Raw genomic sequence first — 19,516 nt, 5'->3', positions numbered from 1 at the left:
GAGATTCTGTGTCACGGTAATCATTGCCTTGAATTTCAGTCTCTTGCTTATTATTATTTATTTATATATATTTTTGAATGTGTCTGATATTTCCAGACTCGGCCACCTAGCCTTTGCAGTCATTATAGTGCACACTCCAAGAGTAGCAATTAATTTTCAAACAATTCAATTTTGTACAGACTAATTCTCAATGATTCCAACCAAAATCAGAGATCACATAAGAAACATAAATTCTGAGGAATCATTTCCATTTCTTCATTCACTTTTTCTTCATTCACTTTCACCACCATATGTAATGTGAACCAGAGATACTTGGACAAATATAGCCTTGAAACTGGACACGTGTAGTGTCTACGGTTCTTGACAGATGTGGGAGACAGTTGAAACTGAGACAATGAAACAGTTCGGGTTTCTGTCTGACTGCAGAAATGTGTGTGCCGGTTTGTGTGCATGCACGTGTTGAATTGATCTCATCTGACCATTGCTGTCTTTATCTGGGTGCATCTCAGTGAAAAATAACCATGTGTAATGCTTAGAATTGCCACTAGGTGTCAGGGTAGATATTCTTTGCTGCCAACACATTTACATTTAAGTCATTTAGCAGACGCTCTTATCCAGAGCGACTTACAAATTGGTGCATTCACCTTATGATATCCAGTGGAACAACCACTTTACAATAGTGCATCTAACTCTTTTAAGGGGGGGGGGTTAGAAGGATTACTTTATCCTATCCTAGGTATTCCTTAAAGAGGTGGGGTTTCAGGTGTGGGCCTGAAACGGTGGGCCTGAAAATACAACTATGATTATTTTTTTAGCAGAGCCCCCTTCTAACACTTCCACATACCTTTGAGTGGCCCTGACGCATAGACCTACTCACCCGAACACAACGGCAAAACACACACACCTTAATATCACCTTCATCGTTGTGACCGAAAAGACAATTCAACCCTCCAGTGTCAGCATCATCAGTCTTGCTAATGCTTACAGGAATGAAGTGGAAAGCAAATTGTATTTGGTTAAAGTCATCTGCATATGTTATGGTGGAGAGATTAAGAATAAAAGAGAACATTCAGCACCCATCTAATGAAATTATATAGGCTAGGTCAACAGCCTAAGATATGCAATGACAACTTCATATTCAAAATCTTTATGACAGAGTAGAAATACACAAAAAAAACATGACATTTTTCATGTCACTTTTCAAACGTGAACAGAAAATCTGCCTTAACTCTCGCTTGTGTACTACTCCACAGTGCATACGACGATGCTCGCTAGTAAGACTCCCCACTTTGTACAAAAGAAAATAGACAAAAAAACAACTTTGTTGTGTTGATGTATAGCTGATCAGCTTTTTTTGTGACTTGTAAACCCAACCCTCACATTTAGCTAAAAGACCCTTCTTCCTACAGCACCAACAACTCCTACTTGTCCCAAGCATCCCCCTACCCCTTCTATATTTGATCTTATGGTGAATTCTCAACCTTTTTGTGTACATTTTATAGTATTATTTATTATTGACAAAATTACATTATTTGGACTGGGCATTTTATTTAAATGTCAATACTTGGTGAAGAGTCAATTGTTTCTTTTATAATTAAAGTGAAAAAAAATTGCAAGAAATGGAAATAACCCTTGTCTTTTTATTATGAAGTTGTTGCTATAACTTGTTGCCAAGATTGCTTTGAAAATAATAATGTTGTGCTGTAACAGTATTTGCTTTATTCAGTGAATTGCTTATGGAGACTAATAAATAGAGGCACACACCAACTTGTTTCATCTTTGTCAATATCCGTTCATGTAAACTGCAGACACGTGCTCACACACGTTATTTCCCCTTCTCTTGCCATGGCGCAAAATACTCAAATATTATTTGGACACATTGTGTCTTATTCTTCACTGCGCATCACAGAACACTTGGGGTGGCAATTAGCAAAAAGTCTGCACCATCCGTTACAGCATAATGAACAAAGGAGAGACTGGTGCAACAACAGAGTGACATACTGATACTCTACTGAAGGTACAGTATGTAGTTCTACTGTAGGTACCAATACATCAAAACAACACCACAAATGGCTTATAATTACTGGGAGCAATATCATCATCGACATCGAAGGACAGCCATACAGTATGTCTACCTCTAGCCTGGGCAGCTGCTAATAGACTTTATGGATCTCCACCACAGGAGGTTGGTGGCACCTTAATTGGGGAGGATGGGTTTGTGGTAATGGCTGGAGCAGAATTTGTAGAATGGTATCAAACACATGGTTTCCAGGTGTTTGATGCCATTCCACTAACTCCTTTCCAGATATTATTATGAGCCGTCCTCCTCTCAGCAGCCTCCTGTGATCTCCACTATGGTCTGGGCTTGATGTGCACCGCTGGTAATACACTGGAGTCCCCCGGCGACCGGTTCGTACATAAAACATTCTCCATTCAGGCTGCAAAGGCTTCGATTTCCTCTTTAACTAGATTTAATGAGAGAAGGCTGAAAAAAAACGGGGAAAATATGCATACTTTCTTAATGAACACACAATTTTCCACTACCAGGCTAGAGTGGATAAAGCCTACGAATGCTACTTCCTGATGTTGCGCCCTGCGTTCAGCCAATCAGGTTGCAGCAGTCTGTTGTTTACCCCTGGCTGAACACGGGGCGAAACACAGGAAGTATAGCATTCCTAGGCATTACCCATTCTAGCATAGTGGTGGGAAACGATGTGGCAACCCATCAAGAGGTTCAAACCTATTGTTGAAACAAGGTGTTAGCGTGATAGTCACATGGACAGTTGTAGGGTCGCAGGTTCAAGTCCCAACAATATCAAGAGATAGATACCTATGTGCTGTTAAATAGTGGAAATAATGTATCAATCAGATTAATCATTACTCAGTGTGAAGAACGTATTTGTAAAACTTTAGGAGAGCTTTCATCACATTGGCCTTCCTATGGTTCATCATGCAGCTTCCCACGTTGAACAGCAGGCTATATAGACAAGAGGAGACTTATGGGTAAATGAGGCGGCGGTGTTTGCATGTTGATATCAGAAGAGGGAGGTGAGAGATCTAGCTCTGGAAGTGGAGTATGTAGTGTACGAGGAATCCACGGTGGCTAACTGCAGTTAGCCATTCCGACAAACCTTTGTTTTTGGGCATGCAGGGATAAATACCCATGTAGTGCATAGGAGAAGAACTGATCATAGAAAGTGTAACGATTCATCACGCAAGCTATTTTGGAGAACGCCATTCTTACCCTGTACATTTGCCTATGACTGTGAGGCAGTCACAAAATCCATGTCATTTGAGAGTTTCTAAGGTTGGATTTTAAACACTGCGGACTGTTTTAGAAACATATTTTTGAAATTGAAGCAAAGCATTTCGGAGCGCCCAAAAAGAGAAGGGGAGGGGGGTCAAAGAAAACGCCCTGTTGCTGAATCTTCTAAAAATGTTAACTTAATCGCCGTGTGGACCGTAGAGAACATTTATATTGAATATGTTACCATAAGTTTTTACCTTCATTTGCGTTTAACGACATCTCCTAACTAATTGGCAAGTTTGAGGAGCGGCGCTTCTCCCTTCACGGTGGATTATGTTTTCCCCTTCATTGTGGACACTGTAATTCCGAAGCGATTTCAGAGGGCGGTGAGTCGGAGGCTGCTAGGCCCACCGCGATTGCTCAAGAACCAAAATATTTTTTCTCATGTAAACTCTTAAGAATTCTCATAAGGCTCGTCTTATATGTAAACGAAACGGGCATTAATCAATCGCAAAGATGTCGCTTGGTGCAGAGAGAAGGATGGAAAACCGGTTGAAAAAGCTGGAGGCCATGATCAAAGATCCAAGATCTGCGATAAACTTAGAAAGTTTACTGGTAAGTCTGCTTAAATATTTTATTAATTATTAATAGGTCCCATGTTTTCGCATTTTGAAGCAACCGACAAAATACATAGCAATAAGTTGACTTCTTACGCCTTTAACCAAGATATGTATACATTTTGATGTTCGGATAATACATTGTAACCGAATTTCCACAAAGCCTTTGATGCAGGTCAACAACATTCACTTGAGAAATTATAGGCCTATTGCACTATATCTTTTAGATTAACAAACTGTATTTGCACATTATCGCTAGCCTACATTTTAGCACCGATAACCGCACCATGTGTATCCTTCTATGACAATGTGTAGCCGAGCCAATATGCTAATAGTAATTGCCCGGCTATTCAGATAACATGCAGACGAGGCCTATAATGAATTGCTCCCGGTAAAGTTACGATAATAGTTGCTACATAAGCCTATGTAAGGGTATAAGGACAGTCATAGAAAATAATTGCGCCCTTAGTTTTCTAGTGACATATGAGAGCATTTGATGCAGCAGACAACATACTTTAACTATAGCCGTAGCCTTTAACTGTCTGTTTGAAGATTATGGGGAATAGTGGAAAATGTGTATATCGTTGTAGGTTACTTCTATGGAAACATTTATTCCGTTCAAATCTTTGAGCGATCTTCCACTTGGCAAGGGATTGGCCCACTATATGGGATATGCACCAGACGGGTACCACTACCAACGGCATGCCACATGCGCGCTTGTCTCTTATACAGACAGATGCGTTGTAGTAGCTGCCAAAGAGAGGACTGGGTTGTAGACCTCAGCCAACTGTTTAAGAGGATAATAACAAGTAAACGATTGAGGAGCATTTACCCAGACAGGCATACTCACTGCTGTGGAATGTCGAGAGGACTGTCATCTGTTAATTAATAGGCCTGAAAACATTCCGCATAAACTTATTGTGATAATAGTTGTTCCAGACCGAAATAGCCACACCTACATCCTAAACACTCATCATTTACAAATGTAAGTATTTCCATCTAAATCTCCCTCAGACATTTTTCAGAACTGAATTGAAGGCCTAGCAGTGGATTTTCCTGCAGTTACCATAGATGCTATGTCAAGCAGTTTCTGAACCTGAATTAAACTTCTACAGTGCCAGTTAAAATCTGTTTAAAAGTGCAGAATGAATATAGTTTATATGCAGTGACTGAATCATCAGCTGTTTATTTCCTGGGAATGAGTAGGAGGTGGATATCAAAGCTAGATGACTGTTCTAGACTGAAGTTGAGTGGGAAGAGTGCGTGGGTTTGAACAGGCTGGATCCTCTAGCCCTCTCGCCTCCCAAGCCATTTTTAGTGCCTCGCTCTCTGTTATCGCATGCTATGAAGAAGGCAGAGAGGACAAGCATCAGGCATTGCATTGATGCAGTCAGACCTGTTTCTACATGTTCTGACCAGCAGCACATATTCAGACCTGTTTCTACATGCTCTGACCAGCAGCACATATTCAGACCTGTTTCTACANAGACCTGTTTCTACATGCTCTGACCAGCAGCACATATTCAGACCTGTTTCTACATGTTCTGACCAGCAGCACATATTCAGACCTGTTTCTACATGTTCTGACCAGCAGCACACATTCAGACCCCCTTCTTTTTAAAAACTTTGCCTAATGGTGAATTATGAACACAGTAATCGACATCCATTAACACCTATAAAAGCTTCTTACATATACAGTGCATTCTAAAAGTATTCAGACCCCTTCACTTTTGACATTTTGTTACATTAGCCTTATTCTAAAATTGATTCAATTGTTTTTTTCTCTCATCAATCTACACACAATACCCCATAATGAAAAGCAAAAACAAGTTTTTAGCAATTTTTGCAAATGTATTAAAAATAAACTGATATCACATTTACATAAGTATTTAGAACCTTTACTCAGTACTTTGTTGAAGCACCTTTGGCAGCGAGTCTTCTTGGGTATGACGCTAGTTTGGCACACCTGTATTTGGGGAGTTTCTCCCATTCTTCTCTGCAGATCCTCAAGCGCTGTCAGGTTGGATGGGAAGTGTCGCTGCACAGCTATTTGCAGGTCTCAGAGATGTTCGATCGGGTTCAAGTCCGGGCTCTAGCTGGTCCACTCAAGGACATTCAGAGACTTGTCCCGAGGCCACTCCTGCGTTGTTTGAGCTGTGTGCTTAAGGTCGTTGTCCTGTTGGAAGGTGAACCTTGACCCCAGTCTGAGAACCTGGGTTCCTCCAGACGTGACGCTTGGTATTCAGGCCAAAGAGTTCAAATTTGGTTTCATCAGACCAGAGAATCTTGTTTCTCATGGTCGGAGAGTCCTTTAGGTGCCTTTTGGCAAACTCCAAGCGGGCTGTCATGTGCTTTTTACTGAGGAGTGGCTTCCATCTGACCACTCTACCATAAAGGCCTGATTGGTAGAGTGCTGCAGAGATGGTTGTCCTTGTGGAAAGTTTTCCCATCTCCACAGAGGTTCTCTGGAGGTCTTTCAGAGTGGCCATCGGGTTCTTGGTCACCTCCCCGACCAAGGCCCTTCTCCCCCCATTGCTCAGTTTGGCCAGGCGGCCAGCTCTAGGAAGAGTCTTGGTGGTTCCGAACTTCGTCCATTTAATAATGATGAAGGCCACTGTGTTGGACCTTCAATGCAGCATCATTTTTTGGTACCCTTCCCCAGATCTGTGCCTCGACACAATCCTGTCTCTGAGCTCTACGGACAATTCCTTCCATCTCATGGCTTGGTTTTTGCTCTGACATGCACTGTCAACTGCAGGACCTTATCTAGACAGGTGTGCCTTTCCAAATCATGTCCAATCAATTGAATTTGCCACAGGTGGACTGCAATCAAGTTGTAGAAACATCTCAAGGATGATCATTGGAAACAGGATGCACCTGAGCTCGAGTCTCATATTAAAGGGTCTGAATACTTATGTAAATAAGGTATTTGTTTTTTATTTTCAATACATAAAAAAAAAAAAAAAAAAGTCTAAACCTGTTTTTGCTTTGTCATTATTGGTGTTGTGGTAAATTGAGGGATATATATTCATCCATTTTAGAATAAGGCTTGAACATAACAAAAGGGGAAGGAGTCTGAATACTTTCTGAAAGTACTGTAATTATCCTGGATAAGACTAATTGCCTCAGCAGAACAATGCCTGGACCATTTTATGTCCTCGTTTACTGTAAACGTTTTTCATCCTGTACTCTTCTTGCTTTGCACTCTATGTACAGGTAACTGCCAAAATAAAGGAAAAGCCAACATAAAGTGTCTTAATAGGGCGTTTGGCCAGAACAACTTCAATGTATCTTGGCATATATTTTACAATTGTCTGGAATTCTTTTGGAGGGATATGGCACCATTCTTCCAGAGAAAGTTCATAATTTGGTGTTCAAATAATGTTTTTATTTGTCTCATGCTTCATAGACTAACCGTGAAATGCTTAAGGGTCATTTTTCAACAATGCAGAGTTAAAGGAAGATCAATTGAAATAGTGACACGGGAAATAAATACACTGAATAACAAAAAAAATAAAAGAGTAAGAATTACATTGCTATATACTGAGTGCACAAAACATTAGGAACACCTGCTCTTTCCATGACACAGCTTTCACCTGGATTCACCTGGTCAATCCATCATCCCTTAATGATGTTATATCCACTTCAATCAGTGTAGATAAAAGGGAGGAGACTGGTTTAAAGGATTTTGAAGCCTTGAGACAATTGAGACTAGAGGTCGACCGATTATGATTTTTCGATACCGATTATTGGAGGACAAAAAAAGCCGATGCCGATTTATAAAAAAAATAATAATAATAAACAAATATATATACACTGCTCAAAAAAATAAAGGGAACACTTAAACAACACAATGTAACTCCAAGTCAATCACACTTCTGTGAAATCAATGTCCACTTAGGAAGCAACACTGATTGACAATAAATTTCACATGCTGTTGTGCAAATGGAATAGACAAAAGGTGGAAATTATAGGCAATTAGCAAGACACCCCCAATAAAGGAGTGGTTCTGCAGGTGGTGACCACAGTCCACTTCTCAGTTCCTATGCTTCCTGGCTGATGTTTTGGTCACTTTTGAATGCTGGCGGTGCTCTCACTCTAGTGGTAAAATGAGACGGAGTCTACAACCCACACAAGTGGCTCAGGTAGTGCAGCTCATCCAGAATGGCACATCAATGCGAGCTGTGGCAAGAAGGTTTGCTGTGTCTGTCAGCGTAGTGTCCAGAGCATGGAGGCGCTACCAGGAGACAGGCCAGTACATCAGGAGACATGGAGGAGGCCGTAGGAGGGCAACAACCCAGCAGCAGGACCGCTACCTCCGCCTTTGTGCAAGGAGGTGCACTGCCAGAGCCCTGCAAAATGACCTCCAGCAGGCCACAAATGTGAGCATATGGTCTCACAAGGGGTCTGAGGATCTCATCTCGGTACCTAATGGCAGTCAGGCTACCTCTGGTGAGCACATGGAGGGCTGTGCGGCCCCACAATGGCTGTGAGCTTTACACCACTCCAGCCAACGCTTGGCATTGTGCATGGTGATCTTAGGCTTGTGTGCGCGGCTGTTTGGCCAGGGAAACCTGTTTCATGAAGCTCCCGACAAACAGTTATTGTTCTGACTTTGCTTCCAGAGGCAGTTTGGAACTTGGAACTTCGCGGCTGAGCCATTGTTGCTCCTAGACATTTCTACTTCACAATAAGAGCACTTATAGTTGATCGGGGCTGCTCTAGCAGGGCAGAAATGTAACGAACTGACTTGTTGGAAATGTGGTATCCTATGATGGTGCCACATTGAATGTCACTGAGCTCTTCAGTAAGGCCAGTCTACTGCCAATGTTTGTCAATGGAGGTTGCATGGCTGTGTGCTTGATTTTATATACCTGTCAGAAACGGGTGTGGCTTAAATAGCTGAATCCAGTAATTTGAAGGGGTGTCCACATACTTTTGTATATCTAGTGTATGTAGGTCTACCGTAGGTGCCGTCTGCGGGTCTATAGCGCCACACTATGGCTCTTATCCCACAGTGAACTACTACCCACTTTAATAGCCCACCAGTAGGGGTCCCCCTTCCCAGTAATGCCCCTTGTGTAGCAAACTATGTGGGTTTCACATCGGCCTGCACAGCTACATGCATTGGCATAAACACAATGCACCAAAACAACACCACCAATAGCTGATAATTACTGGGAGCAATATCAACATCGAAGGAAAGCCATACAGTATGTCTACCTCTAGCCTGAGCAGCTGCTAATGGACTTTATGGCTCTCCACCACAGGAGGTTGATGGCACTTTAATTGGGGAGGATGGGTTTGTGGTAATGGCTGGAGCGGAATTAGTAGAATGGTATCAAACACCATGGTTTTTCATTAGCTCCATTCCAGAAATTATGAGCCGTCCTCCCCTCCTTAACTAGATTTAATGACGGCTGGGGAAAAAACGGGAAAATATGCGTACTTTCTTTATGATACACCATTTTCCACCATCATGCCAGAGTGGCTAAAGCCTAGGAATGCTACTTCCTGATGGTGCGCCCTGCGTTCAGCCAATCAGGTTGCAGCAGTCTTTTTACCCCTGGCTGACCACAGGGCGAAACATCAGGAAGCATTAGCCTTTCTAGCATAGTGGTGGAAAATGATGTGGCAACCCATCAAGAGGTTGAAACGTATTGTTGTAACAAGGTGTTGGCTTGATGGTCACAGGTTCAATTCCCAGTTGAGCTAGCCCCCCAAATCGCTACGCTAGTGTCAGAAGTGTGATGGGGCTGCTGGGAGACCAGATGTTAAATCCAATATCAAATATTCTATTAGGCCCAACTTGAAGCTATATGATATCCTCTGCAAGTAGCCGACTTGTTGCACACTTCATGATCATTGCACACAGCCATAAAAAACTTAACTGTTACAACAATATCAAGAGAGAGATCCCCATGTGCTGTTAAATAGTAAGGGCATTCGCTGCCAATGTTTGTCTATAGCGATTGCATGGCTTTGTGCTTGATTTTATAGACCTGTCAACAAGTGTGCATGAAATAGCTAATAGAGTCCACTAATTTGAATGTGTGTCCACATACTTTTGTGTGTGTGTGTGGGTAGAGTCCAGTGTGTGTGTGCAGGAGTTGGTGGAAAAAACAGTCAATGCAGGTAGTCCGGGTAGCCATTTGATTAGCTATTTAGCAGTATTGTTTAGAAGTATGATGGCTTGGGTGTAGAAGCTGTTCAGGTTCCAGACTTGCTGCATTGGTTCCGCTTGCCATGTGGTAGCAGAGATAAGTCTGTGGTTTGGGTGGCTGTAGTCTTTGATAATATTTTGTGCCTTCCTCTGACACTGCCTGGTATAAAGGTTCCGGATGGCAGGGAGCCCGGCCCAGTAAATTACTGGGCCTTACGCACTACCCTCTGAGGCACCTTGCAGTGGAATGCCAAGTAGTTGCCATACAAAGTGGTGATGCAGCCAGTCAGTGTTCTTGATGGTGCAGCTATTGAACGTTTTGAGAATCTGAGGGCCCATGCCAAAGCCGTTGTCGTCCCCTCTTCACGACTGTTGGTGTGCTTGGACCATGATAGACCCCCTTGTAGTGCCAGGCAGAGGTTGTTGTCCTGGCACTACACCTCTGACCTCCTCTGACCTCCTCCCTCTAGACTCTCATTGTTGTCGGAGATCAGGCCAACCACCGTTGTGTAATCAGCAAACTAAATGATGGTGTTGGAGTCATGTGTGACCACAGGAGGGGACAAAGCACACACCCCTGAGGGGCCCCCGTCTTGAGAGTCAGCGTGGCAGATGTGTTGTGGCCTACCCTCACCACCTGGGGGCGGCCCGTCAGGAAGCCTGGATCCAGTTTCAAAGGGAGGTGTTTAGACCCAGGGTCGTTAGCTTAGTAATGAGCTTTGTGGGCACTATGGTGTTGAACACTGAGCTGTAGTCAATGAACAGCATTGTCACATAGGTGTTCCTTTTGTCCAGGTTGGGAAGGGCAGTGTGGATTGAGATTGCGTCATCTATGGATCTGTTGGGGTGGTATGCTAATTGGAATGGGGATTCCGGGATGATGTTATGAGCCATGACCATCCTTTCAAAGCACTTCATGCTAGCAAGGTGAGTGCTACAGGGCGGTAGTCATTTAGGCAGGTTCCGTTCACTTTCTTGGTCACAGGGACTATGGTGGTCTGCTTGAAACATGCGTATTACAGTCTCGGTCAGGGAGAGGTTGAAAATCTGTGTCAAGACACTTGCCAGTTGGTCCGCGCATGCTTTGAGTACACGTCCTGGTAATCCGTCTGGCCCCGCGGCCTTGTGAATGTTGACCTGTTTAAAGGTCTTGCTCACATCGGCTACGGAGAGTGTGATCACACAGTTGTCCGGAACAGCTGGTGCTCTCATGCATGCTTCAGTATTGCTTGCCTCGAAGCAAGCATAAAAGGCATTTAGCCCATCTGGTAGGCTCGTGACACTGGGCAGCTCGTGGCTGAGTTTCCCTTTGTAGTCCGTAATAGTTTGCAAGCCCTGCTACATCCAACTAGCGTCCGAGCCGGTGTAGTAGGATTCAATCTTAGTCCTGTATTGTGTCTAAGCCTGTTGGATGGTTCGTCTGAGGGCTTAGCAGGATTTCTTATAAGCATCCGGATTAGTGTCCCGCTCCTTGAAAGTTGTAGCTTTAGCTCGGTGCGGATGTTGCCTGTAATCCATGGCTTCTGGTTGTGATATGTACGTACGGTCACTGGGGGGTCAATGCACTTATTGATGAAGCCGGTGACTGAGGTGGTACACTCTTTAATGCCATTAGATGAATCCTGGAACATATTCCCGTCTGCTAGCAAAACAGTCCTGTAGCGTAGCATCCGGGTCATCTGACCACTTCCGTATTGAGTGAGTCACTGGTACTTCCTGCTTTAGTTTTTGCTTGTAAGCAGGAATCAGGGGGATATAATTATGGTCAGATTTGCCAAATGCAGGGCGAGGGAGAGCTTTGTATGTGTCTCTGTGTGGAGCAAAAGTTTTCTAGAGTTTTACTTCCTCTGGTTGCACGCGACATGCTGGTAAAACAGATTGAAGTTTTCTGCATTAAAGTCCCCGACCACTAGGAGCGCTGCTTCCGGATGAACATGTTCTTGTTTGATTATGACCTTATACAGCTCGTTGAGTGCGGTCTTAGTGATAAATAGACGGTTACAAAAGATATAGATAGTGTGGTCTACAGCTTATGAGGTACCTTACCTCAGGCGAGCAATACCTCGAGACTTCCTTAATATTAGACATCACGCTCCAGCTCTTATTGACAAATGCATACACAACCACCCCTTGTCTTGCCGGGCATAGCTGTTCTGTCCTGCCAATGTATATTATCCGTGTTGTCGTTCAGCCACGACTTGGTGAACCGTAAGATATTACAGTTTTTAATGTCCCGTTGCTGGGATAGTTGCAAACGGAGCTTATCCAGTTTATTCTCCAGTGATTGCATGTTGACCAATAGAACAGATGGTTGAGGCGGGTTACACACTTGCCAACGAATTCTCACAAGCCACCCCGATCTCCGCCCCCTGTACATCTGTCTTCACGCGAATGGCTGGGATTTGGTCCTTGTCTCGGGAAAAGAGTATATCCTTTGCGTCGAACTCACTAAAGAAAAAATCTTCATCCAGTTCGATGTGAGTAATCGCTGTTCTGATACCCAGGAGCTCTTTTCTGACATAAGTGACGGTAGCAGCAACATTATGTACAATATACGTTTCACACAATGCGAAAAAACACAAAATTGCACCGTTGGATAGGAGCCCGTGAAACGGCAGCCATCACCTCCGGCGCCATTGTCTGTGGATCTGTTGGGGCAGCATGCAAATTGGAATGGGTCCAGGGTGTCTGGGACGATGGTGTGGCTGTGAGCCAGCATTTAAAATCATTTCATTGTTACAGATGTGAGTGCTACAGGGCGATTGTCATTTAGACAGGTTGCCTTGGTGTTCTTGGGCACAGGGACTCTATGGTCTGCTTTAAACGTATAGATATTACAGACTGGGTCAGGGATAGGGCTGTGATGGTAATTGAATAACCGTGTAACTGACGGTTATGGATGAAGACGGATATGTAAATAAAATAACCGCCAAAACCGGTTTAAATAGGCCTACATTAATTTAGATTTTTGTAAATTATTATTAACTTTATTTTAATGTAAATAAACTCTACCTAATAGCGGGAGTGTTTTACTAATGATTAAGCAATTGGTTGGTTAACTTAGTCTCTATAAAAAAAACTTTACATCTCTATCCAACTTTCCTTTGATGCTCAAGCAGCTATCCGCTAGAGGGGGGTGTAGAGCGCAATAAGCTTTGGCACTTCTGTAAAAAAAAAATATAATAATGTGGACTTTTTTATACAATGCACGTGTTTATTGCTTGCTAGTAAATATATAAATCTGTCTTTTAAAAAAGGCTGAATGTGTCTGACTATTCATTAATTATTCAACAGCAAGAAACATGGTTGTTCTGGCTCTGAGGCCTATAATGCGCTAATGTTGTGTCAAATGGACAATGCGCTAATCCTCCCCAACCTGGCATGGTAGAATTTGATGCAGATTTTAATTTTAATTTTATAGTCTAATCAACGCTGATCAGGCCTGGTCCTGGCCGATATGCCAGAGTTTAAAACCTACACTTGTGAGAAACAAGTTTTGGTTTATTTCATACCATTTACATGCTTCGTGAGTAATTGAGTGTGGTTTCTCTGTCCTGTTAATGTTGATAGAGCACACACGCATTGAAGTACCTGGCCTGCTTCTCACAAATGTCAAATGTAGGAAAGTGCCCATCTGGGCTTCTCAGTCCTTTTTTAGTTCACCTCACACTGTCAAAGAAGTGTGTGACTTTTAAAAATGTGTTTTACGTCTATTCTAATTAAAAATCTTTCCCAAACTCTACCCCTCGATCAGGGTCGCTGATAAATAGGCTATGGACATGTTATATTTTTTTGTTTCTATTTTAATGATTGTCAATTTCATCTTCATACTATGGCAAAGCTGTCCCCTTAATACTTTCATTATATTATAGCCTACATTCAGGAAAGCCTAAGGTAGGCCTAGGTTTTTTTAAATACATTTTAAGGAGAGGATAAATATTTGCGCTTGTGTCTGACATACGCTGGTGGCTTGGATTGATGGGTACTTTTTATTTAAGAACAAATTCTTATTTACAATGCTGGCCTCCCCAGGCCACTCAGACCAGCATTGAAGGTCCCCAAGAACACAGTGGCCTCCATCATTCTTAAATGGAAGAAGTTTGGAACCACCAAGACTCTTCCTAGAGCTGGTCGCCAGGTCAAACTGAGCAATCGGGGAGAAGGGCCTTGGTCAGGGAGGTGACCAAGAACCCGATGGTCACTCTGACAGAGCTCTAGAGTTCCTCTGTGGAGATGGGAGAACCTTCCAGAAGGACAACCATCTCTGCAGCACTCTACCAATCAGGCCTTTATGGTAGAGTGGCCAGATGAAAGCCACTCCTCAGTTAAAGGCACATGACAGCCCGCTTGGAGTTTGCCAAAAGGCACCTAAAGGACTCTCTGACCGTGATAAACAAGATTCTCTGGTCTGATGAAACCAAGATTGAACTCTTTGGCCTGAATGCCAAGCGTCACATCAAAGAGGAAAACTGGCACCATCCCTACGGTGAAGCATGATGGTGGCAGCATCACGCTGTGGGGATGTTTTTCAGTGGCAGGGACTGGGAGACTAATCAAGATCGAGGGAAAGATGAACGGGGCAAAGTACAGAGAGATCCTTGATGAAAACCTTCTCTAGAGCGCTCAGGACCTCAGACTGGGGAAAAAGTTTAGCTTCCAACAGGACAACAACCCTAGGCACACAGCGAAGACAACACAGGAGTGGCTTCGGGGGCAAGTCTCAATGTTCTTGAGTGGCCTATCCAGAGCCTGGACTTGAACCTGATCGAACATCTCTGGAGAGACCTGAAAATAGCTGTGCAGTGACACTCCCCATCCAACCTGACAGAGCTTGAGAGGATCTGCAGAGAAGAATGGGAGAAACTCCCCAAATACAGGTGTGCCAAGGTTGTAGCATCATACCCAAGAAGACTAACGGCTGTAATTGCTGCCAAAGGTGCTTCAACAAAGCTCTGAGCAAAGGGTCTGAAAACACACAATTGAATCCTTTATTAGAATAAGGCTGTAACGTAACAATGTGGGAAAAGTGTAGGGGTCTGAATACTTTCCGAATGCACTGTATAATGTTAATAACATCCCAGAGCACACCCTTTTAAATTTCAGTAGTGCTCAGCTTGGGCACATCAGACATACTGTATCATAGAAGCTTGAAGCAAAACATCAATGATGGCAGTATTTTCCCCCAGGCCCCAGCCCCACTGATCCCATTTAGTTGGCAGAGCACCATTGCTGACTGGGTACTTTTTTTCAGTCTCCAGCGTCAGGCAGAAGTTATACTGACTCCAAAACAGCCCCTCTGGGATAGCAGCATTAAAGAGATGGCATTTCTCTAGGTAGGCCTAACTACTTGATTCAGTTGCATGAGCAGCCTTTTTGCTGTCCTCAAGGAAATGACCTCATTGAGTAAATAGTTGGAGCTATATATGGGGCTGAAAGTCCCTCTGAATTGCTGCTCTTTCCCCTTTCACTTTTCTCTTGATTTAACTGCTTCCCTTCAATCTCTCTCTCACCGGTTCAAATGGAATATTTGATTTTCAAAGTTAAACCAGTGACTTAGATCTGACTGCAGAGTTTCATTCTTCTCAATGTTTGTTTAATTTGTGTGTTGCTGGAGATATGGGCAATTCCACTGTAACCGAGTGATGCTGAGACTATTTTTATTTTTTTTAATTAAAAATGATGACCTTTTAAAATGTATATCAAACCCCCAACAATTATTGCAAAGTTTAACAAAACATATATACAACTCTATGCACAATGACTACTTTTAACAATTTCCACTGAACATTTTAAAACACTTACTTGAAGTTCAGTTAGTTTGGTAACAAAATTATGACACAAACAGCACAAACTTTGCATCTGCACTGTTCAAGTAAATGTGTTTTTGTAAAATGTTCAGTGGAAATTGTTAAGTAGTCCTTGTGCATAGAGTTGTATGGTTTTTGTTTAACTTAGAATCATTGATTTTTGGTTTGACATACGTTTTAAAATGAAATATCTTAGTCTCAGCATCACTATGTTTGCATGGAATTGCCCACATGCACTTACACATAACTGTTACTTAACCTTTGGGACATGATCGCATCCACAATAGACATGGAACTATTGTTATTTTTTTTTATGCTCACAAGTCTCAAATGTGATAGCCGGACTCGGCACCTAGCTTCAAGTTTCAACTTCCACTGTGAGTGACAACATTCAAATTATGGAATTGTATAAATGATTAGTCTCCTCAGTCTCTGTGTCGCTTGCGGAGTCTAGCGAGAGAATATTGGTGTATTGGTTACTCTAGTCCAGCACTCTCAACCCTGTTCCTGGAGAGCTATGGTCCTGTAGGCTTTCATGCCAACCCTAATCTAGCGCACCTGAATTTAATAATTAGCTGATTGATGAGCTGAATCACGTTACAAATCTGGTTGGAGTGACCCTACAGGAAGGTAGCTCTCTAGGAACAGGCATGGAGAGCCCTGCTCTAGTCTATCAAGCTTCTCTCTGGTGCTGTGAGTCTGATTGGCACTTTAAATTTCCGTTGGAGGTTTCATCTAGTTCTTGTCAAATCATGCTGATGCCCCAGAAAGTCCATATACTGTTTCTATGTATTCACTAACTCTGCTAGTGCCACTACCTCTGTGTTTAGTATTAGTTGCCTGCTTGTTTTGATTATCTCTGTGGGTTAATTTGAATGGAACCACACACCCGTGAGAATGGCGGTGTTGATTTCTGGGTCTGGTATGGTGTGAGCTTGGCAAATGCTGGGATAGGCGGTGCCATCTGGAGGCTAGTATTATCTTCAATGAGCTTTGTTTGGGTATTGAGAATAAATTTGTGTGTATGTTTAGTAGCAGACTGCCATTCTCCCTTCTGATGTTGAGCCATGTTATTGGTAGTGAGAGATTCCATATGAAATCAGGACATAAAAATACCATGATTTTGGGGATTTTCACAATGTAATCCATAGATTGGTGCTTAGGAGGAAAGATTGTTGACATGTATTTGACATTTGTATCTAAAAGCAAAATTGAGAAATAATTGACCAAAGTAGGCATATTTATTACATTTTAGCCTTACCCAGGCCTCCATCTGTAGGTGCTACAAAAAAACAATTGGTGTCACATGAAGCTTTATAGGCTGACCACACCGCTCGCGTGCGTGAGTGTTGCAAAATACATTTAGAAATCTGTTATTCAATTATTGCACCCACACTGCTCGCACGCGCCAACGAGCGTCTGCGTTGCCAAGGGCTAAAATAGAAATCAGTTCCATTTCTGACGCAGATCACGCCGCAAGTCCTGCCTCTCCCATCTCCCCATTGGTTTATAGAAGCAGGTACCCACGTGCCATCTCCTCATTGGTTATACCCACGTGGGTGACTGAAAGACGAATGACGTCGGTGGTGGTATTGCACCTAATTTATGAATGTTGCCAATCGCAATATAAAGTCAAGCGAAGAAAAAGCCTGGAAGGAAGAGAGATGACTAGAAACGATTCGGTTGACCATTTTATGTGTGGATTAATTGGCGGAGTAGAGGACCTTGTGCATTTCAGGTAAAATAACAACTCAATGTTTATATGCCAGGACAAATTAGCTAGCAAGTGCAAGCTAACTAGCTGAATTGCCATAAATGTTTAATGCTTTTCGATTTGACCCCAAATTAATATAATTGGTTCAGAGTTTGTTTTGATATTGTAACCTGCGTGTCGTGATCGCGTTTGGTGTGGGGGGACTAAATAAATGTATGCACGATTGTGCACGGGTGCAGCCGGTTTGGGTTCCGTGTTACTGCTTGCTCTGTAATATGAGTAATATTTAGATTTTAAACTTTTTTCCCCCATTTAATTCATTAATGTCGAAAAATATAAACGTGTATATATATATATATATATATATATATATATATATGTATATGTATATGTTGGAAATTTGTCAATATGTTGTTTAACACATTTGGGGCGGCAGGTAGCCTGGTGGTTAGAGCGTTGGTCCAGTAACCGAGAGGTTGCTAGATCGAATCCCTGAGCTGACAAGGTCGTTCTGTCGTTCTGCCCCTGAACAAGGTAGTTAACCCACTGTTCCTAGGCTGTCATTGTAAATAAGAATTTGTTCTTAACTGACTTGCTTAGTTAAATAAACATAATATAATATAATATACTCTATGGGTATATCAAAGTTCCAGAGTCGGATCTCTGCTAGGTTTAAAGTTATGGCCCATTTTATACAGAGAAACTGGCATTGACAAACACATTTTCACGATTTCAATAAATCATAGCATGTTATTTGGCTTATTCAGTAGTTCCTATGTGATTAATTTGACTTAATGTTAGAAGTATCATTTATATTCCTAAAACAAGTTTTTTTTTAAAGTTATACTTTTGCTACTTCCTGTTGTCATGGGTTTTTGTTTTATAGCCCAGTCTTAAAACACCAGTTTTAAATGTTCAAATTCATAATCAATATGCTTAAATTGGTTGTAATATTTTGAAGACCAAAAAAGAATCCCTACACATCAGAAGAGGCTGGTGGGAGGAGCTATAGTAGGATAGGTCATTGTTATTGCTGAAATGGAATTCATGGAATGGTATCAAGCATTAAGGAAACTACACGTTTGACTCCATTCCAGCCATTACAATGAGCACATCCTCCTCTGCTCCACATAAATGTGTCACACATGTGTTTAGATTACTTATATTTTCCTAAATTAGTAGCTACCTTATAAACTGCACACACAAACATTTACCAAGCGGCCACTCTAAACTGGGTTTGATTAGCTTGTTCTACTGTTTTCAATAGCGTGCACAAATGAATCACTCACATCGATATTGTATAGGAATCAATGGAACTGGGACAATAACCGCGGGGACATGTAGTTTGTGCTCTTCTAAAAGACTAACCACAACGAACTTGAATATACTGTACCTATCGATAGATGAGAACCTGTAGTGCCACAATGTTTATGGTAGATGGCCAATACAAAAAAGTTAACGCAACACTTTGACTGGATAATTTGAATGAATAATCACCTCACAGATATAGTTCTACATAGTGACTCGTTGGCTTTCATTTGAGTGATAGCTTGACTGGCAAATCTGTGTATTTGTTTGTGGCCAGTGACTTTTCTGAAGACACCTCCCCGATTTTGTCCTTTCCATTTGAGATTGAAAATGCTATGGACAGGCACATATGATAAAATCAACGGTACCAAAGCTATTTATCTGTTTTAAAGCAATCGATTTAGTATCATCTTTATGACTACAAACTTTTATTTTAAGGTGAAACGGATTTGTAATTCCACTTAATTTATGTGGTGAAAATACAAGCTTGTGTAAGGTAGTAACACAAACTGTCCACATTAGGGAAATTTGTGCAATATACAATTATTTACGTAGTAGCTGCGGTTCGAACTCGACCTGCCATGGCTATTGATACGGAGATTTCTGCGCATTTGTGTATATTTAAGCAAGCATATCAAACAAAGCAAGACGCATACAGTC

The 19,516-nt window shown here is 42.1% G+C and overlaps 1 protein-coding gene across 3 annotated transcripts in view; it reads left to right on the top strand.

The window, feature by feature from the left end:
- Window positions 1–2,390: 2,390 nt before the first annotated feature.
- Window positions 2,391–19,516, top strand: part of LOC111963391 (rho-associated protein kinase 2) — a 50,212-nt gene continuing 33,086 nt past the window's right edge. The window contains exon 1 of one of the 3 annotated variants that reach the window (XM_070443398.1): window positions 2,391–2,409. Coding sequence is in view for 2 of the 3 variants with exons in the window: in XM_023986804.3 (XP_023842572.1) it covers window positions 3,764–3,862 (99 nt within the window). In the remaining variant the exon portion in view is untranslated. Of the gene's footprint in view, window positions 2,410–2,997; window positions 3,863–19,516 lie in introns of those variants that run through there. The other 2 variants (XM_023986804.3, XM_023986805.2) reach the window with 2 other exon arrangements.

The sequence above is a fragment of the Salvelinus sp. IW2-2015 genome, linkage group LG4q.2 (assembly GCF_002910315.2).
Source record: "Salvelinus sp. IW2-2015 linkage group LG4q.2, ASM291031v2, whole genome shotgun sequence".
NCBI lineage: Eukaryota > Metazoa > Chordata > Actinopteri > Salmoniformes > Salmonidae > Salvelinus > Salvelinus sp. IW2-2015.
Note: the sequence above shows the minus strand (reverse complement) of the source record. Positions and strands in the feature narration are given on the sequence as shown.